At 44.7% G+C, this 17500-nt stretch overlaps 2 protein-coding genes across 6 annotated transcripts in view; both read left to right on the top strand.

Moving 5' to 3' along the window:
• Positions 1 to 2846, top strand: part of hpf1 (histone PARylation factor 1) — a 31212-nt gene extending 28366 nt beyond the window's left edge. The window contains exons 6-8 of the mRNA XM_035530090.2: positions 1 to 65; positions 163 to 335; positions 1078 to 2846. The exon at positions 1 to 65 is cut by the window's left edge and continues 23 nt beyond it. Of these exons, the coding sequence (XP_035385983.1) occupies positions 1 to 65; positions 163 to 335; positions 1078 to 1212 (373 nt within the window). The 3' untranslated portion in view covers positions 1213 to 2846. The remainder of the gene's footprint in view (positions 66 to 162; positions 336 to 1077) is intronic.
• Positions 2847 to 2980: 134 nt separating this feature from the next.
• The window catches only part of ank2a (ankyrin 2a, neuronal), an 84962-nt gene continuing 70442 nt past the window's right edge, over positions 2981 to 17500 (top strand). For 4 of the 5 annotated variants that reach the window (XM_081714184.1, XM_081714180.1, XM_081714179.1 and 1 more), the window contains exon 1: positions 2981 to 3752. In XM_081714184.1, coding sequence (XP_081570310.1) covers positions 3630 to 3752 — 123 coding nt within the window. In that variant the 5' untranslated portion in view covers positions 2981 to 3629. The remainder of the gene's footprint in view (positions 3753 to 17500) is intronic. The other variant, XM_081714183.1, reaches the window with a different exon arrangement.

Genomic DNA, 17500 nt, shown 5'->3' with positions numbered 1-17500 from the left:
AGCAGGCATCGTGGTGCCCGTCGACAAGAATGATGTGGGATACCGGGAACTGCCCGAGAGTGATGGTACTACCCACTGTCTCCCTCCCTCTGCTGTCTCCCTCTCGTTCACTCTGCTCTCTCTCTCTCTGCCTCACTGCTGTGTGTTTGTGTGTGTGCGTAGCCAGTCTGAAAAAGATCTGCAAGATGATTGCAGAATCTGCGGATGATGAGGCGAGGATGAAGGCTTTTGCTCCTATCCAGGAGATGATGACGTTCGTGCAGTTTGCCAACGATGAGTGTGACTATGGCATGGGTTATGAACTGGGCATCGATCTCTTCTGTTTTGGCTCTCATGTAAGAAACACACACACACACACACACACACACACACACACACACAGTTACCTCGGTCTGTGCTGGTCACCCAGGGTTAAATTAAGGTTTATTCTGTTACTACCCCCACCCCCCCCCCACCCAATGCAGCAGGGTTCAATTAAGGTTTGCTCTGTTGCCCCCTAATGCAGCAGGGTTAAATTAAGGTTTGCTCTGTTGCCCCCTAATGCAGCAAGGTTAAATTAAGGTCTATGTTGCCCCCTAATGCAGCAGGGTTAAATTAAGGTCTATGTTGCCCCCTAATGCAGCAGGGTTAAATTAAGGTCTATGTTGCCCCCTAATGCAGCAGGGTTAAATTAAGGTCTATGTTGCCCCCTAATGCAGCAGGGTTAAATTAAGGTTTATGTTGCCCCCTAATGCAGCAGGGTTAAATTAAGGTTTATGTTGCCCCCTAATGCAGCAGGGTTAAGTTAAGGTTTGCTCCGTTGCCCCCTAATGCAGCAGGGTTAAGTTAAGGTTTGCTCCGTTGCCCCCTAATGCAGCAGGGTTAAGTTAAGGTTTGCTCTGGCGTCGGTGTGGTCCTCACAAGTATATTATTACATGCGTTTCCAGTTCCTTGTGTCCATTATGCAATTATGTTAGAACAGTTTTCCTGTGTGGACTTGTTTTCTGTGTGTGTTTTTATATATATATATATATATATATATATATATATATACACACACACATACGTATGTGTGTGTGTGTGTGTGTGTGTGTGTAGTATTTCTATAAGGTGATTGGACAGCTGCTGCCAATGGCGTACACTCTGCTGAACAGGGATGTGTTTGGGGAGATCCTACAAGCCCACCTCGCCAACCGTTCCCATGACGAACTCGATAAGCTAAAAGCCAACTAAGTCAGCAACTCCTCATGCACCTCCATCACTCTTTCACCAAAACAACCCCCCCTACCCACCTCCATCACTCTTTCACCAAAACAACCCCCCCTACACACCTCCATCACTCTTTCACCAAAACAACCCCCCCTACACACCTCCATCACTCTTTCACCAAAACAACCCCCCCTACACACCTCCATCACTCTTTCACCAAAACAACCCCCCCTACACACCTCCATCACTCTTTCACCAAAACAACCCCCCCTACACACCTCCATCACTCTTTCACCAAAACAACCCCCCCTACCCACCTCCATCACTCTTTCACCAAAACAACCCCCCTACACACCTCCATCACTCTTTCACCAAAACAACCCCCCCTACACACCTCCATCACTCTTTCACCAAAACAACCCCCCCTACACACCTCCATCACTCTTTCACCAAAACAACCCCCCCTACACACCTCCATCACTCTTTCACCAAAACAACCCCCCCTACACACCTCCATCACTCTTTCACCAAAACAACCCCCCCTACACACCTCCATCACTCTTTCACCAAAACAACCCCCCCTACACACCTCCATCACTCTTTCACCAAAACAACCCCCCCTACACACCTCCATCACTCTTTCACCAAAACAACCCCCCCTACACACCTCCATCACTCTTTCACCAAAACAACCCCCCCTACCCACCTCCATCACTCTTTCACCAAAACAACCCCCCTACACACCTCCATCACTCTTTCACCAAAACAACCCCCCCTACACACCTCCATCACTCTTTCACCAAAACAACCCCCCTACCCACCTCCATCACTCTTTCACCAAAACAACCCCCCCTACACACCTCCATCACTCTTTCACCAAAACAACCCCCCCTACACACCTCCATCACTCTTTCACCAAAACAACCCCCCCTACCCACCTCCATCACTCTTTCACCAAAACAACCCCCCCTACCCACCTCCATCACTCTTTCACCAAAACACCCCTCCCCCCCCCCCCCCCCACACACACACACTTCCATCACTCATTCACCAAAACAACCAAAGAACTCTTCCCTCACTGCGTTTAAATGGCTCCAGCTCTGCTTCCGGAAAGAGGTTTTTTTTTTGTTTGTTTTTTTCTTGGGACCTAATGGATCTTCTCGTCTGCAGAAACAGCTGGAATATCGTCCAACACTTTGATTCCTGGAGTTTATTTGCTTTGTAGCTTTTACAAGATCAGAACTGTGTTGGATGTATTGGTGTGGGGGTCACGTACAGGCCTTGAACACGTTATGCCTGAATCACCTGCCAGACCCAAACTCCAAATGTTGATCTAGAACCATGTTACACCACCCAGCAGGACACGGCAGGGCTACAGTGCCGTCGTGTGACTGGATGAGCTCTGTTCTAGTGTCTGCGGGTGCCGTTACTGTGACGGGTTCAATTTATTCCTCAATTTATCTGGTCTGATTGATCCGACCTAATTTGGATTTAGTTTGGTGATTAAGTCTAGACTATTATTCTTTATCTAAGCATATGTTTATTGGTATGTCATTAAGGTTAGAGGTTATCCTTTCCTGTAATTGTCAGTCAGTGAGTGGTACGTGCCAGTGATATTGTTCAAAACTATATGTATAATAAAGTATATTTTTATTTGGCGCTATGTATTTGTGTAGTTTATACTCTCTTGCTTCTTTCACTCTGTCGTTCTCTCTCTCCTCCCACTTACTCTTTAAATGCCCTTAATCCGTTTCTTCTCCCATTAGAATTTTTCCTCTGCGTGTTCTGCTAACCCAAGCGCTTTTTCCGCTGGAGATCCCATCAGCATCGCGATCCCTCGCGCCTGATTACCGTACTCAGTCCCGCTAATGTTACGTTCAGCAGGGCATCTCTTCGCGTGGTCAAATGGCCCCCGCCTTTCTGAATGAAAGCCTTGTTTATCGATTTTTTTTTTTTTTCCGCCCGTTATATTTCTATCTGCCTCGTCATCGCTAAGTGGAGGTTTGGCATCGCCCTCTAGTTCATCACAAACGGAGAAAGCGCGAGGAGCAAGCTCGGGAACCACATTCAAGACATACGGCTCAGTTAGGGCTTCCTCTTAGCATCACGCATCAGTTTATCGCGCTACTCGCGCATCGTTTTATGCAGCCTGCTCAAACCGCGCGCGGTCTTCGTCTGCGTCGGCGGACAGCAGTGAAAGCACGAGCGTGCCTGATCTTGCGGTGAACGTGGGTCCGCGCCGCCGCGCGCTCACAGCTCCACCGAGCACATAAGCCAGTGAAGGGGCTCGCTGTGTCTCGCGGCGAGAGGAGCGGCCACTCGAGAGGATGCGCTGGGACCAAGAGCTCGAGATCTGAGGCCGAAGCAGGAGGCTTTTTAGAGACGTGACTTGCGAGCTGTCGCACATCACGCGCCGAGCCTAGGCGCTGCACCGATAGCGAATGTCAAAAACGACGAGAGAAAGTCAGTCACGGAACGGCTCGTGTCGAGACGTGAAGATGGCTTCTTCTACCAGCACCTCCCCGGAGGGCGATTCTCCGCCTCAGCAGAGCCGCATTCGCCAGGTCAGTATCGGGCGGCAGGAAGGGGCACGCGTGCATAGGCCGCGCTCTTAACTACGTGTTAGACTTGCCCCTGCTCGCTTGTCCTCGTCTCGCGCGCGGTCCGTGATGCAGATGATGTTAAAAGGCGTCGCCCACTTTACAGATTCTTTTATCTGCATAATGATCATCGAAACACCGTTATATGTTGTTTTTTGACGCGTTTACTGATGTCTGATGTATGCCCTCAGTGTTGGTTGGCACACCTTAGCGACTCGGGAGGAGCGCACTCGGCCATGGTGTGACAGCAGCGCATTTGAAGTGAAAGAGCGAGACTACAGCCTAGCCACGCGGGCGCACGCGCCGCGCAGAGCGGTGTTTATCACCTGCGCGCGTGAGAACGGCAGCTTCGTTTCGCACCTGCCGAGCGGCGCAGTGAGCGCGGCGGCGGCGTTCCGGCGACCCGCTCCTGGCTCGGTGCCCGGGCTTCCTCTCGCTTTGATCTTCACTTTACCCTTTGCGGCAGTTCCCTACCGGTGCTTTCGCTGGCGTAAAACCGCGGTGTTTATCAATTCACATGTTTGGAAATCTATCGGATTAAGGGTTAGGGTTTGCGTCGGTAAGAACGCGCCGATCTGAAAACCATCTGCATCTCTCATCTGCGGCGTTTTATAGCCTCTCGATTTCCGACCTAGGGCACAGAAAACCCGGCCCAAATAAAGACTTGAATCTAAATCAGTTACACTTTTCCATAAATCGATTTACGTACTTATGACCGGTTTTGCGGATATTTCTCGTTGTCTGGTCATTTATTGGTGCGCGTGTCGCAGACGTGGGACCATCTCAGATAACAGATCGTTGTGGGTGAAGCTTGTCTGTTCAGATGTGCACTGTCCCTCAAAACGTCTCCTCTCTTTTTCGTAAACTCTCTTTGTCTCGTTTTTGTCATATAATGAATTTTCCTTGAGATCGTTATAGTCCAATGATACGTGTTCGCTGTTGATTCGTATTACAGGGCATTTCAATACTATATATCGCATCTGTGTTTTACGATGATGTCATACATATAAAAATGTACATAAATGCGGTGTGGAGTCTTGGGAGGCCACTAACTGGCAGTTATGAGGGAGATAATCAGATTCCAGTAATGGACAGAGCTGCAGGTTCTCTGAACTGAACATGTGCACTCGCATGCCCCGTCATCCTACTGTCCAGGAGTGCAACCCCCCCCCCCCCCCCCCCATTAGAGAGGCTTACTGAGAGTCTTCTTCATTGCCACTCCCTAAGTGTTTTGTCTCTCTCTGAAGTGGATCGAGTGATACCGTCCCCAGATCTGGGTGGTGTGCTGTGTGTATGGCTCAGCGGGTCATTTGTTCGCTATGTTGTTGGTGCCACAGCCAAAGTGAATCTAATCGACACACACATCACATTTCTTCTGCAGACGGTGAGATGTTTACAAATAACCATGCCCATTTCTGTCCCAGCTGTGTTCTGTGGAGCTGGGCCAAGGCTTTTAAAATGACTGCAGACATGATATCAGAACCCACACCGAGTCTTTACTGGGAAGGAGAGGGGAGGTAATTGGAGTGTGTGTGGGGTAGAGAGGGGGATGATTGGGTCCCACCTTTTTCTTGTTGATTCTGGTTGGGTTTAGTGTGACGCCCCAGAGCTTACACCCCTTACCGAGTCCTACGGTGTGAGACCTCTCAGAGATGCTGTCCTCCGCCCATCACGGAGAGACTCCACGCTGTGCTGCAGCTCTGTCTGACTGGCCATATCAACACCAAAAGCACACTTTTTAGACTGCAGGACATGAACTGTAATGCAGGTTATCATGGGCTGAGGCATATTTCTGCATCAGACCCCCACCACCAACCTGGGCCATAAGCTGGTGCCCAAGACCCCACTAGATAAAGTTCCATATTACATCTTATCCAAACCATCTCAGACAGCAGCCACTTACATTCAGCAGTACATGTGCAGTAAACAGTGTGTCATGTGTTGATGTGTGTGTGTGCTCACTCTTCTAATAAACTACAGTAAAGGTGTACAGAGGTTTGTTTGGGGTGGGTTGGTGGTGACCACAGACATTTTTCCCTTAGGTGTATCTTCATGTTTGCAAAGTTCTGCGCTAAGATGCATGACGCAGCAAATCCACTTGTTTTTTTAAAAGTGCTAAATTTAAAGGTGCATTAGTCAAGATTTAAGAAACACCATTTCTAGTGGTTAAGTAGTGAACACACATCTCATCTTTTATCTTTATCTTATGTTATATTATCTCCACCCAGTAAGGGACCGATTTGTTCCGCTTGACAAATTATGATAACACATCATTACATTTCTTCTTTTTTGTTGCAGAGATTCATGATCTGATCATGTTGTGTAAGTACTCTACAGACTGTTCGTAGCAGACATCACTGCCACGTGTCTTGGCCGCATAATGGTGTTAACATTTTACCCTGATATTTGTGTTGCCCACTATGAAGTTTAGCTTCTCGATTGTGAAAGTATAAAATTATAGTCGAGTATTTTTCTGTTCCATATTTGGTTGAGATTGGTTGGAGTGAGATCATACTTCCTGTATTAGCTAGCTAGCATCACTGGCTGCAGTAGAGTCTGATGCAGTTGACCAGCGTATTAAATCTTTCTCTGAATGCGGTTCGTTTCACTTGACTCTGAGTGCTAACGATTTATAAGCCTCATTATATAAAATCTGTCAGTCAGACAGTTCAGTGCATTATGCAGATTGTGTTTACATGCTACACCATCATTCATTCTGTGTCCAGTTTCATCTCGTTCACATGTAATATTTCTTTCCATTTTTGTTCTTTTTTGTCCACAGTAGAAGCACTTGGCAGTAAACACAGGGTGCTTTCTGGATTCCACCATGTTTTCTTAGCCAAACAGGCGGAGATGGGGGTGGAGCAATGGGGCGTGGAGGCGTGTTTTATAACGTGACTGACAGGAGGTCAGGCTAAACACTAAGCTGGATTCTTTCCCTTTGTCAGGCACCTGATGCCACTGCTAAAATAGTTGATTTTTTGATCCTGTTCTACATATTCCACAGTTTATTTGGATTAGTAAGAAAAGTGGGGAAAATCAACTTTTCAAGTTACCTTTAACTGCCAAACCTGTTTATGAAAAAACCTTTTAATTTTATGATGCACTTATTTCATTAACATTTACATTCAGTCGTGTATCACAGTCACCAGGTTCTCTGCTTCCCCAGTGAGCTCAGTTAGTGGTTCAGTTTGAACATGGGGTGTGAGACTGTTTCCTTCCTGATTCAGTAGAGCCTGATCTTTTTATTTTGTATTTATCACTTTTATTTATTTTTATGAAAACCTTTTATTCTCAAATTCAATTTTTGCTTCCATTACACTACTCAGACTTGATTGAACCTCCAGATAATGTTCAGTTTAACAATTTAACTCTCTCTCTCTCTCCCACTCTCTCTTTCTCTGTCTCAGTCTTTCTCTCTCTCTCCCTCTCACTCTCTCCCTCTCACTCTCTCTCTCTCTCTCTCTCTCTCTCTCTCTCTCTCTCTCTCTCCCCTGCTCTCATAAGAACAGGCTTTATTACATTACTGCCCATTGTGGGTGTGGCTCTGATCAGTTCTGCCTCTCCATAGAAATGAGATTCAGGGTGAAGTTCAGACTCTTCCAGACTCAGTGTACATGCTAAAGAGCAGTTTTTAAGGACGTTATTACACTGTGATAATGACATGAAGGTTTTTTGTCAGTGTTGGAAAAGTAAAATTTTTAAGTAAAATTGGAAAGAATTTCAGTCTACAAAGACTATGATGTCAGGGGGAGGGCGGAGCTCTGAGGAGTCTGACAGTGATGATGTGAGGGGGAGGGCGGAGCTCTGAGGAGTCTGACACTGTGTTAGGACACCGTGGTACTGAACACACCTCCTGTGATATGGTACTGTGTGTTAGGATACTGTGGTACTGAACACACCTCCTGTGTTATGGTACTGTGTGTTAGGATACTGTGGTACTGAACACACCTCCTGTGTTATGGTACTGTGTGTTAGGACACTGTGGTACTGAACACACCTCCTGTGTTATGGTACTGTGTGTTAGGACACTGTGGTACTGAACACACCTCCTATGTTATGGTACTGTGTGTTAGGATACTGTGGTACTGAACACACCTCCTGTGTTATGGTACTGTGTGTTAGGATACTGTGGTACTGAACACACCTCCTGTGTTATGGTACTGTGTGTTAGGACACTGTGGTACTGAACACACCTCCTATGTTATGGTACTGTGTGTTAGGCTACTGTGGTACTGAACACACCTCCTGTGATATGGTACTGTATGTTAGGATACTGTGGTACTGAACACATCTCCTGTGTTATGGTACTGTGTGTTAGGACACTGTGGTACTGAACACACCTCCTGTGTTATGGTACTGTGTGTTAGGATACTGTGGTACTGAATACACCTACTGTGTTATGGTACTGTGTGTTAGGATACTGTGGTACTGAACACACACCTAAGATGATTCACAGCAGCTACCTGCAGCTCAACAAGGTCTTAATGCCTTCCTAGACTGAACGTCAGCACTGAACACACATCACTGACCAGACATCACTGAACACTCAGCACTAAACACTCAGCACTAAGCACTCAGCACTGAACCCTCATCACTGAACATTTAGCACTGAACACACATCAATAAACACTCAGCACTGAATACTCAGCACTGAAGACTCGCCCTGCTGCTCCCATATAGAAGATGTGCACAAGAGCAAAGCACTTAGTCTCTGAACAATTCTGACTGGTGAACTGGAGCAGAATGCTTCTTGAACTCTTAATAATTAATGAGGCTCAGAGCAGGACTTCCCGCAAGAAGAGGGGGAGGTGCAGATCAATAACATTCTAACAGAAGAGAAGACAGAAGGATGGATGAAGGAGGCATGAATACAGATGCTTGTATTAAACAGAAATGCCCTTGTTATAGATTTAGTCCATAACACCGTGTAAAGCTGTGTTCCATAACACCATGTAAAGCTGTGTTCCATAACACCTTGTAAAGCTGTGTTCCATAACACCGTGTAAAGCTGTGTTCCATAACACTGTGTAAAGCTGTGTTCTATAGCACCATGTAAAGCTGTGTTCCATAGCACTGTGTAAAGCTGTGTTCCATAACACTGTGTAAAACTGTTCCATAACACCATGTAAAGCTGTGTTCCATAACACTGTGTAAAACTGTGTTCAATAGAAGTGTGTAAAGATGTGTTCTATAACAGTGTAAAGCTGTGTTATATAACACTGGAACGCTCTGATCCATAACACTGTGTAAAGCTGTGTTCACATATATGAAACCTGTGGTGTGCTCTCGACACCTTTCTGCCTACACACTCTAGTGCATACACTATTCTGCTTACACACTGTAGTGCATACTCTATTCTGCTTACACACTCAAGTGTGTACTGTGTTCTGCTTACACACTCTAGTGTGTACTCTGTTCTGCTTACACACTCTAGTGTGTACTCTGTTCTGCTTACACACTCTAGTGCGTACTCTGTTCTGCTTACAGACTCTAGTGTACACACACACCAGAAGTGGTGCTTGATCCATGTGATGTCGCATTGTGTGTTTGTATGGTAGAGAAATAAGGAGGCAACCTAGTTCCTCTCACACACACACACAAACACACACACACCCTGAGGAGATAACTAATACAAAGACACCCTGCCCTGAAGAGATAACTAATGCACACACTCTGCCCTGAGGAGATAACTAACACACACACACACACCCTGCCCTGAGGAGATAACTAACACACACACACACACACACACGCACACCCTGCCCTGAGGAGATAACTAATACACACACACCCTGCCCTGAGGAGATAACTAATACACACACATCCTGCCCTGAGGAGATAACTAATACACACACACCCTGTCCTGCCCTCACTGAGGAGATAACTAATACACACCCTGCCCTGAGCAGATAACTAACGTACACAGCTTGCCCTGAGGAGATAACTAACACACATACACACACACACACACACAAACCCTGCCCTGAGGATATAACTAAGAAACACATACCCTTCCCGGAAGAGATAACTAACGCACACACCCTTCCCTGAGGAGATAAATAAAACACACACACACACACACACCCAGAGGAGATAACTAATACACACACACCCTGCCCTGAAGAGATAACTAATGCACACACTCTGCCCTGAGGAGATAACTAACAAACACACACACACCCTGCCCTGAGGAGATAACTAACACACACACACACACCCTGCCCTGAGGAGATAACTAACACACACACCCTGTCCTGCCCTCACTGAGGAGATAACTAACACACACCCTGCCCTGAGCAGATAACTAACGTACACAGCTTGCCCTGAGGAGATAACTAACACACACATGCACACACACACCCTTCCCTGAAGAGATAACTAACATACACACACACACACACACACACACACACACACACACACACACACACACACACACACACACAGTCAGTTAGGGTGTGTGTGTGTGTGTATGTTAGCGTATATATATATATATATATATATATATATATATATATATATATATATATATATATGTATATGTATATGTGTGTATATGTATGTATATGTATATATGTGTATATGTCTGTATATGTATATATGTCTGTATATGTATATATGTATGTATATGTATATATGTATATATTGGTTCTCATTCTCTCTTCATCTTTCTGTCGCTTCTCTCTTTCATTCTAGCAGTCAGTAACTCTCCACCCACACGTCCTCCGTTATCTCTCCAGTACTTCCTCCATCCCTACTGCCTGTGGACAGACACTGAAATGATTAGAACTGTATGTAATACCTATAAAATACTATGGTCCCCTACAGTCCCCTATAGTCCCCTACAGTACCCTACAGTCCCCTATAGTCCCCTATAGTCCCCTACAGTCCTCTACAGTCCCCTACAGTCCTCTACAGTCCCCTATAGTCCCCTACAGTCCCCTACAGTCCCCTACAGTCTCCTACAGTCCCCTATAGTCCTCTACAGTCCCCTACAGTCCCCTATAGTCCCCTACAGTCCTCTACAGTCCCCTACAGTCCTCTACAGTCCCCTATAGTCCCCTATAGTCCCCTATAGTCCCCTACAGTCCTCTACAGTCCCCTACAGTCCTCTACAGTCCCCTATAGTCCCCTACAGTCCCCTACAGTCCCCTATAGTCCCCTACAGTCCCCTATAGTCCCCTACAGTCCTCTACAGTCCCCTATAGTCCCCTACAGTCCCCTACAGTCCCCTATAGTCCTCTACAGTCCCCTATAGTCCCCTACAGTCCTCTACAGTCCCCTATAGTCCCCTACAGTCCCCTACAGTCCCCTATAGTCCCCTATAGTCCCCTACAGTCCCCTATAGTCCCCTACAGTCCTCTACAGTCCCCTATAGTCCCCTACAGTCCCCTACCATATACTGCCTCATTTGTCCCCTACAGTCCCCTATTCTCATATACTGCCTCATTTGTCCCCTATAGTCATATACTGCCTCATTTGTCCCCATAGTCATATACTGCCTCATTTGTCCCCATACTCATATACTGCCTCATTTGTCCCCATAGTCATATACTGCCTCATTTGTCCCCATAGTCATATACTGCCTCATTTGTCCCCATAGTCATATACTGCCTCATTTGTCCCCATAGTCATATACTGCCTCATTTGTCCCCTATAGTCATATACCACCTCATTTGTCCCCATAGTCATATACTGCCTCATTTGTCCCCATAGTCATATACTGCCTCATTTGTCCCCTATAGTCATATACCACCTCATTTGTCCCCATAGTCATATACTGCCTCATTTGTCCCCATAGTCATATACTGCCTCATTTGTCCCCATAGTCATATACTGCCTCATTTGTCCCCTATAGTCATATACTGCCTCATTTGTCCCCATAGTCATATACTGCCTCATTTGTCCCCATAGTCATATACTGCCTCATTTGTCCCCATAGTCATATACTGTCTTATATGTATCCTATAGTTCCTACAGTCCACTGCCCTAATGGCGGCAGGCTGGTGATGTCATCACAGAGACATGTACCACCAGTTCTGCTGACCGTGTAATGCTAATTAGTTTGGTACTAACTTGTAAATGATGTTCAGACCTGCTGTAACTCTCCTGTTGTAACTGGTGTCTTTATAAATGTTACTTTTGTCTAAATAATGTGTCCATGTCACTGTTGGCTTTGTTCCTTTGCTCCATGATTGCAGAACAAACGTATCGAATTGACTTTCAGGCTGATATATGGATGGAACTGCGTGTTGATGCTTCTCAGCATAACAAATTATGTTTATGTGTCTGTTGCATTCGGGCTGCAGCTACATGAGAAGCTGTTAAGGGTGTGGTCTCTCTCTCTTTCCCTCTCTCCCTCCCTCCCTCCCTCCCTCACTCTTTTCTGCGCTTGTTGGGTGTGGTCTTTGTTGCTGTTTGTGTCCAGTTCTTCTGTGTGTCTCCCTCTAGTGGCCCATTTGCTACACTACAAGCACATCATCCCTGAAATACAGCATGCATCATGTATAAAGCCTCCAGTTTAGTGCTCCACTTAAACAGCGTGTGTGTGTGTGTGTGTGTGTGTGTGTTCAGCTCTTATGAAAGGTGAAATTGTTGCAGCGGTCTAATGACTGAGAGAGCTGCCCTGGGTTTATATGTCTGTAGTGAACATTAGTGCAGTTCAGAAAGAGAGGAAATGAACACACTCAGCACAGACACACACACACACACACACACATTAAAAGTAAAGCATTACCCACCACAATCTCTCACTGCTGTCTGTGACCTCTAACTGGAGTGTAATATCTGTGTGTGTTTGTTTTGTGTTGTTTTTATAAGGATAAACAGTGGGCAGTGGTGTCTCAGTGTTTAAGGTACCGGACTAGTAATCAGAAGGTTGCCAGTTCAAGTCCCACCACTGCCAAGTTGCCACTGTTGGACCCCTGAGCAAGACCCTTAACCCTCAAGTTGTGTTCAGACATGATTGTAAGTCACCTTGGGTAAAAGCATCAGATAAATGTAAGTAAACAGTATTTGTTATGAGGAAATTACATTTTTGTGTACTTTTTATAACACCCTTTACAACTCTCATAGTGTTAACACTCCTAGCAGAATCTCAACCCTTTCTCAGAGTGTTAACACTCCTCTCAGAGTGTCCTCTGACAGTGTTAGGTTTGCAAGTTTTGACATATCACCAGCCTGTGCGTTCCAATGTTTGATATAAAGTGTGTATTGTAAATGAATATAACATTTTTTTTCTCTGCTAGCATTGATTAGTTAGAGTGGACAGGTCTGATAAATGATAGACAATTACCAGTGGACAAGTCTGATAAATGATAGACAATTACCAGTGGGCAGGTCTGATAAATGATAGACGATTACCAGTGGGAAGGTCTGATAAATGATAGACAATTACCAGTGGACAAGTCTGATAAATAATAGACGATTACCAGTTGACAGGTCTGATAAATGATTGACGATTACCAGTGGACAAGTCTGATAAATGATAGACGATTACCAGTTGACAGGTCTGATAAATGATTGACGATTACCAGTGGACAAGTCTGATAAATGATTGACGATTACCAGTGGACAAGTCTGATAAATGACAGACGTTTACCAGTGGACAACTGATAAATGACAGACGTTTACCAGTGGACAACTCTGATAAATGATAGACAATTACCAGTTGACAGGTCTGATAAATGATAGATGATTACCAGTGGACTAGTCTGATAAATGACAGATGATTACCAGTAGATGAGTCCGATAAATGACAGAAGATTACCAGTAGACGAGTCTGATAAATCACAGAAGATTACCAGTAGACGAGTCTGATAAATGATAGATGATTACCAGTGGACAAGTCTGATAAATGACAAGATTACCAGTAGACGAGTCTGATAAATGCCATCTGATTACCAGTTTTCACCAGTTGCTGATGACCACCTTAATGCAAACATCTGTTCCTCAAGATTTGGTGGTGTTGCCATTTCCCTGTCTGTGTCTTGTAAACAGCATAAGACTTAGTTCACCAACTGCTTTCAGACAGAAGAAACCTGAGTATGCTGGGTAATGTGTACTAAGTAAGGCACTAATGCTGAGCTATAGTCCTTAGGGAGTAGGAAACAGGATCGCTGGAGCCTGTGTGTCTGACAGCCAACACAGAATCAATCAGTTGATTAACTTCCAGCTCTGCTCATACAACCCCACCATCTATTATTAACATCTTACCAGTCTACACAAAACAGATCTATACCACACAACACATCTACACCACAAAACACAACATCTGCACCACACAACACTATAACTACAACACAGTATACACACAACACAACATCTACACCACACAACACATCTACACTGCAGTCCTCACACAACACATCTACACCACACAACACATTTACCCCACAGTCTGCACACAACACATCTACACCATACAACACAACATCTAAACTACAGTCTACACACAACACAATATATACACTACACAAAACATCTACACCACAGTCAACACACAACACAACATATACACTAAACAAAACAACATCTACAGTCCACACACAGCACAACATCTACACCACAGTCTACACACAACACATCTACACCACACAACACACCTCCACCACAGTCTGCACACAACACAACAACATCTACATCACACAACACATCTACACCACACAAGACAACATCTACAGCATAATCTATGCACCACATAACACATCAACATCTACATCACAGTCTACACACCACAAAACACAACATCTACAAAACACTCTACACACCACAAACACAATTTTATTATTGTAATATTAATTTCTGTCGAGAGATGAGAGACAAATAAAATGCAAGTTCTAAGTACTTATTTCTTCTCACAAAAGCCCCTGGACTTTATACGTTACCTACCAACATTACCCTCACGTAGACCTCTATTACCACACATAGATTTCCATTACTCTCACCTGGACATTGCCCACACCTAGACCGCCATTACCACACAGACACTTCCATTACCCACCCATAGACCTCCTTTACCCTTATCTAGACTTCCATTATCCACACCTAGACCTCCATTACCACACATAGACTTCCAGTACCCACACTTATACCTCCATTGCCCACACACCTCAGGTATAAGTACATTTATGGCATTTAGCAGACGTTCTTATCCAGAACGACTTACAAAAGTGTTTTGTCATTTACTCATAGAATATATATATAGAAGTGCAAAATACGTAAGGTCTATCTTAAACATTACCACACATAGACTTCCATTACCCAAATCTGCACCGCCATTACCACACATAGACTTCCAATACATACACTTATACCTCCATTGCCAAACATAGACTTCCAATACACACCTAGATGTCAATTAACACACATAGATTCCATTACCGTCACCTAGACATTACCCACAAATAGACCTCCATTACCCTTACCTAGACCTCCATTATCCTCACCTATACCTCCATTACCACACAGACTTCCCTTACCCACAACTATACCTCCGTTACCACACATAGGCTTCCAATACCCACACCTAAACATCCATTACCCACACCTAGACCTCCATTAGCACACATAGAATTCCAATACCCATCCCTAGACATCCATTACCCACACCTAGACCTCCATTAGCACACATAGATTTCCAATACTCACACCTATACCTCAATTACCCACACCTACACCTCCATTACCACACATAGACCTCCATTACCCACACATAGACCTCCTTTACCACACATAGACTTCCAATACCCATACCTAGACATCCATTACCCACACCTAGGTCTCCCTTAACACATAGACTTACATTACCCACACATAGACCTCTATTATGCTCACCTAGACATTACCCACACATAGACCTCCATTACCACACATAGACTTTCATTACCCACACATAGACCTCTATTACCCTTACCTAGACTTCCATTATCCACACCTAGACTTCCCTTATGCTCAGCTGGACCTCCTTTACCCACAACTAGACTGGGAAAGGCATCGATCTCAGGGTAATTTCCATACGTCCCTGGGAAAATCATGGGTATCAGGGTAATTCCCATATGTACCTGGGAAAGGCAGGGGTATCAGGGTAATACCCATTCGTACCTGGGAAAGGCATGGGTATCAGGGTAATACCCATACATAAACCGCCATTACCCTTACTTAGACTTCCATTACCCTCACCTAAACCTCCATTACCCTCACTTAGACCTCCCTTACCCACAACTAGACTGCCATTACCATACCATAGACCTACAAGAAAGTGCAGAAAAGTTTTTTTCTCTTAACACGATTACCAGAGGACAAGTCTGATATACAGGTTTTTGGGGGCTTTGTCTCATTTCTGTCAGGGTAATTTCCATATGTACCTTGGAAAATCATGGGTATCAGGGTAATTCCCATACATACTTGGGAAAATCATGGGTATCAGGGTAATTCCTATACATACTTGGGAAAATCATGGGTATCAGGGTAATTCCCATACATACTTGAGAAAATCATGGGTATCAGGGTAATTCCCATACATACTTGGGAAAATCATGGGTATCAGGGTAATTCCCATACGTACCTGGGAAAGGCAATGGTATCAGGTTAATACCCATACGTACTTGGAAAAGGCAGGGGTATCAGGGTAATACCCATATGTACCTGGGAAAGGCAGGGGTATCAGGGTAATACCCATATGTACTTGGGAAAGACAGGGGTATCAGGGTAATATCCATATGTACCATAAGACATAATATTTACCAGTCAATGTGGGAGAGGTAGTGCGGGGTAACCAGTGCTAGTAGTATGTGTGTGTGTGTGTGTGTGTGTGTGTGTGTCTGTGTGTGTGTGTGTGTGTGTGTGTGTATGTGTGTAGATTGATTCTCTACACTGCAGCAAAAATAGCACCAATAAACAGATGCTTGCTCTCAATGTAACTGTTAATTACAGACTATTAACTATCACACAGAAAGTATTTCACAGTCCCTCATTCTTACACACACACACACTGTGTGATGGCCTGCAGGACAGATGTGGTGTATAATTCCACCCAGAAGGTAACAGTATGTGTAAGGAAATGCTGGCAGTGTCTAATTAACACACACTACCAGCTACGCCATGTGCTGCCTGCCTGAGTGCTGAGCTGAGACACTTCTGAGCTTCGGCGACTAGATGGCAGTCTGCTCTGTTTTAGTTGGTAGCTCAGTGGTTGAGGTACTTGACTTGTAATAAGAAGGTTGCTGATTCAAGCCTCACTACTGCCAAGTTGCCACTGTTGGGCTCTTGAGCAAGGCCCTTAACCATCAATTGATCAAGTTGTACTCAGTCATAACTGTAAGTCGCTTTGTATAAAAAAAGTGTCAGCTAAATGCTGTAAATGACTCTCCCAGCAGGGGGTGGGATGTTCTACGAATGGTACTGTGTAGAAAGAAAGATTTTACTGAAATTAGATGGAGATCGAGAGAATTTATTTATTTTGTTTACAATTGGGTTATTGTATTTGTTTATTTATTCATTACATTTGCTATATTTGTGTATTTATATATATGTGAATGCATACATTTTGGGAACATTGTTACAGTAATTGTCTTATTCACACATACGGCGTAGAACAGCTGCAGTGCAGAATGTACTCTTTGATGAGTGTTTGTGGGTGAGTGTTTATGGATGAGGGTCTGTGAATGGGTGTTTGTGGATGGGTGTGGTAGATGAGTGTTTGTGGATGG

Source organism: Electrophorus electricus, chromosome 5, assembly GCF_041902795.1.
Source record: "Electrophorus electricus isolate QZ-2024a chromosome 5, ASM4190279v1, whole genome shotgun sequence".
Lineage (NCBI taxonomy): Eukaryota > Metazoa > Chordata > Actinopteri > Gymnotiformes > Gymnotidae > Electrophorus > Electrophorus electricus.
Note: the sequence above shows the minus strand (reverse complement) of the source record. Positions and strands in the feature narration are given on the sequence as shown.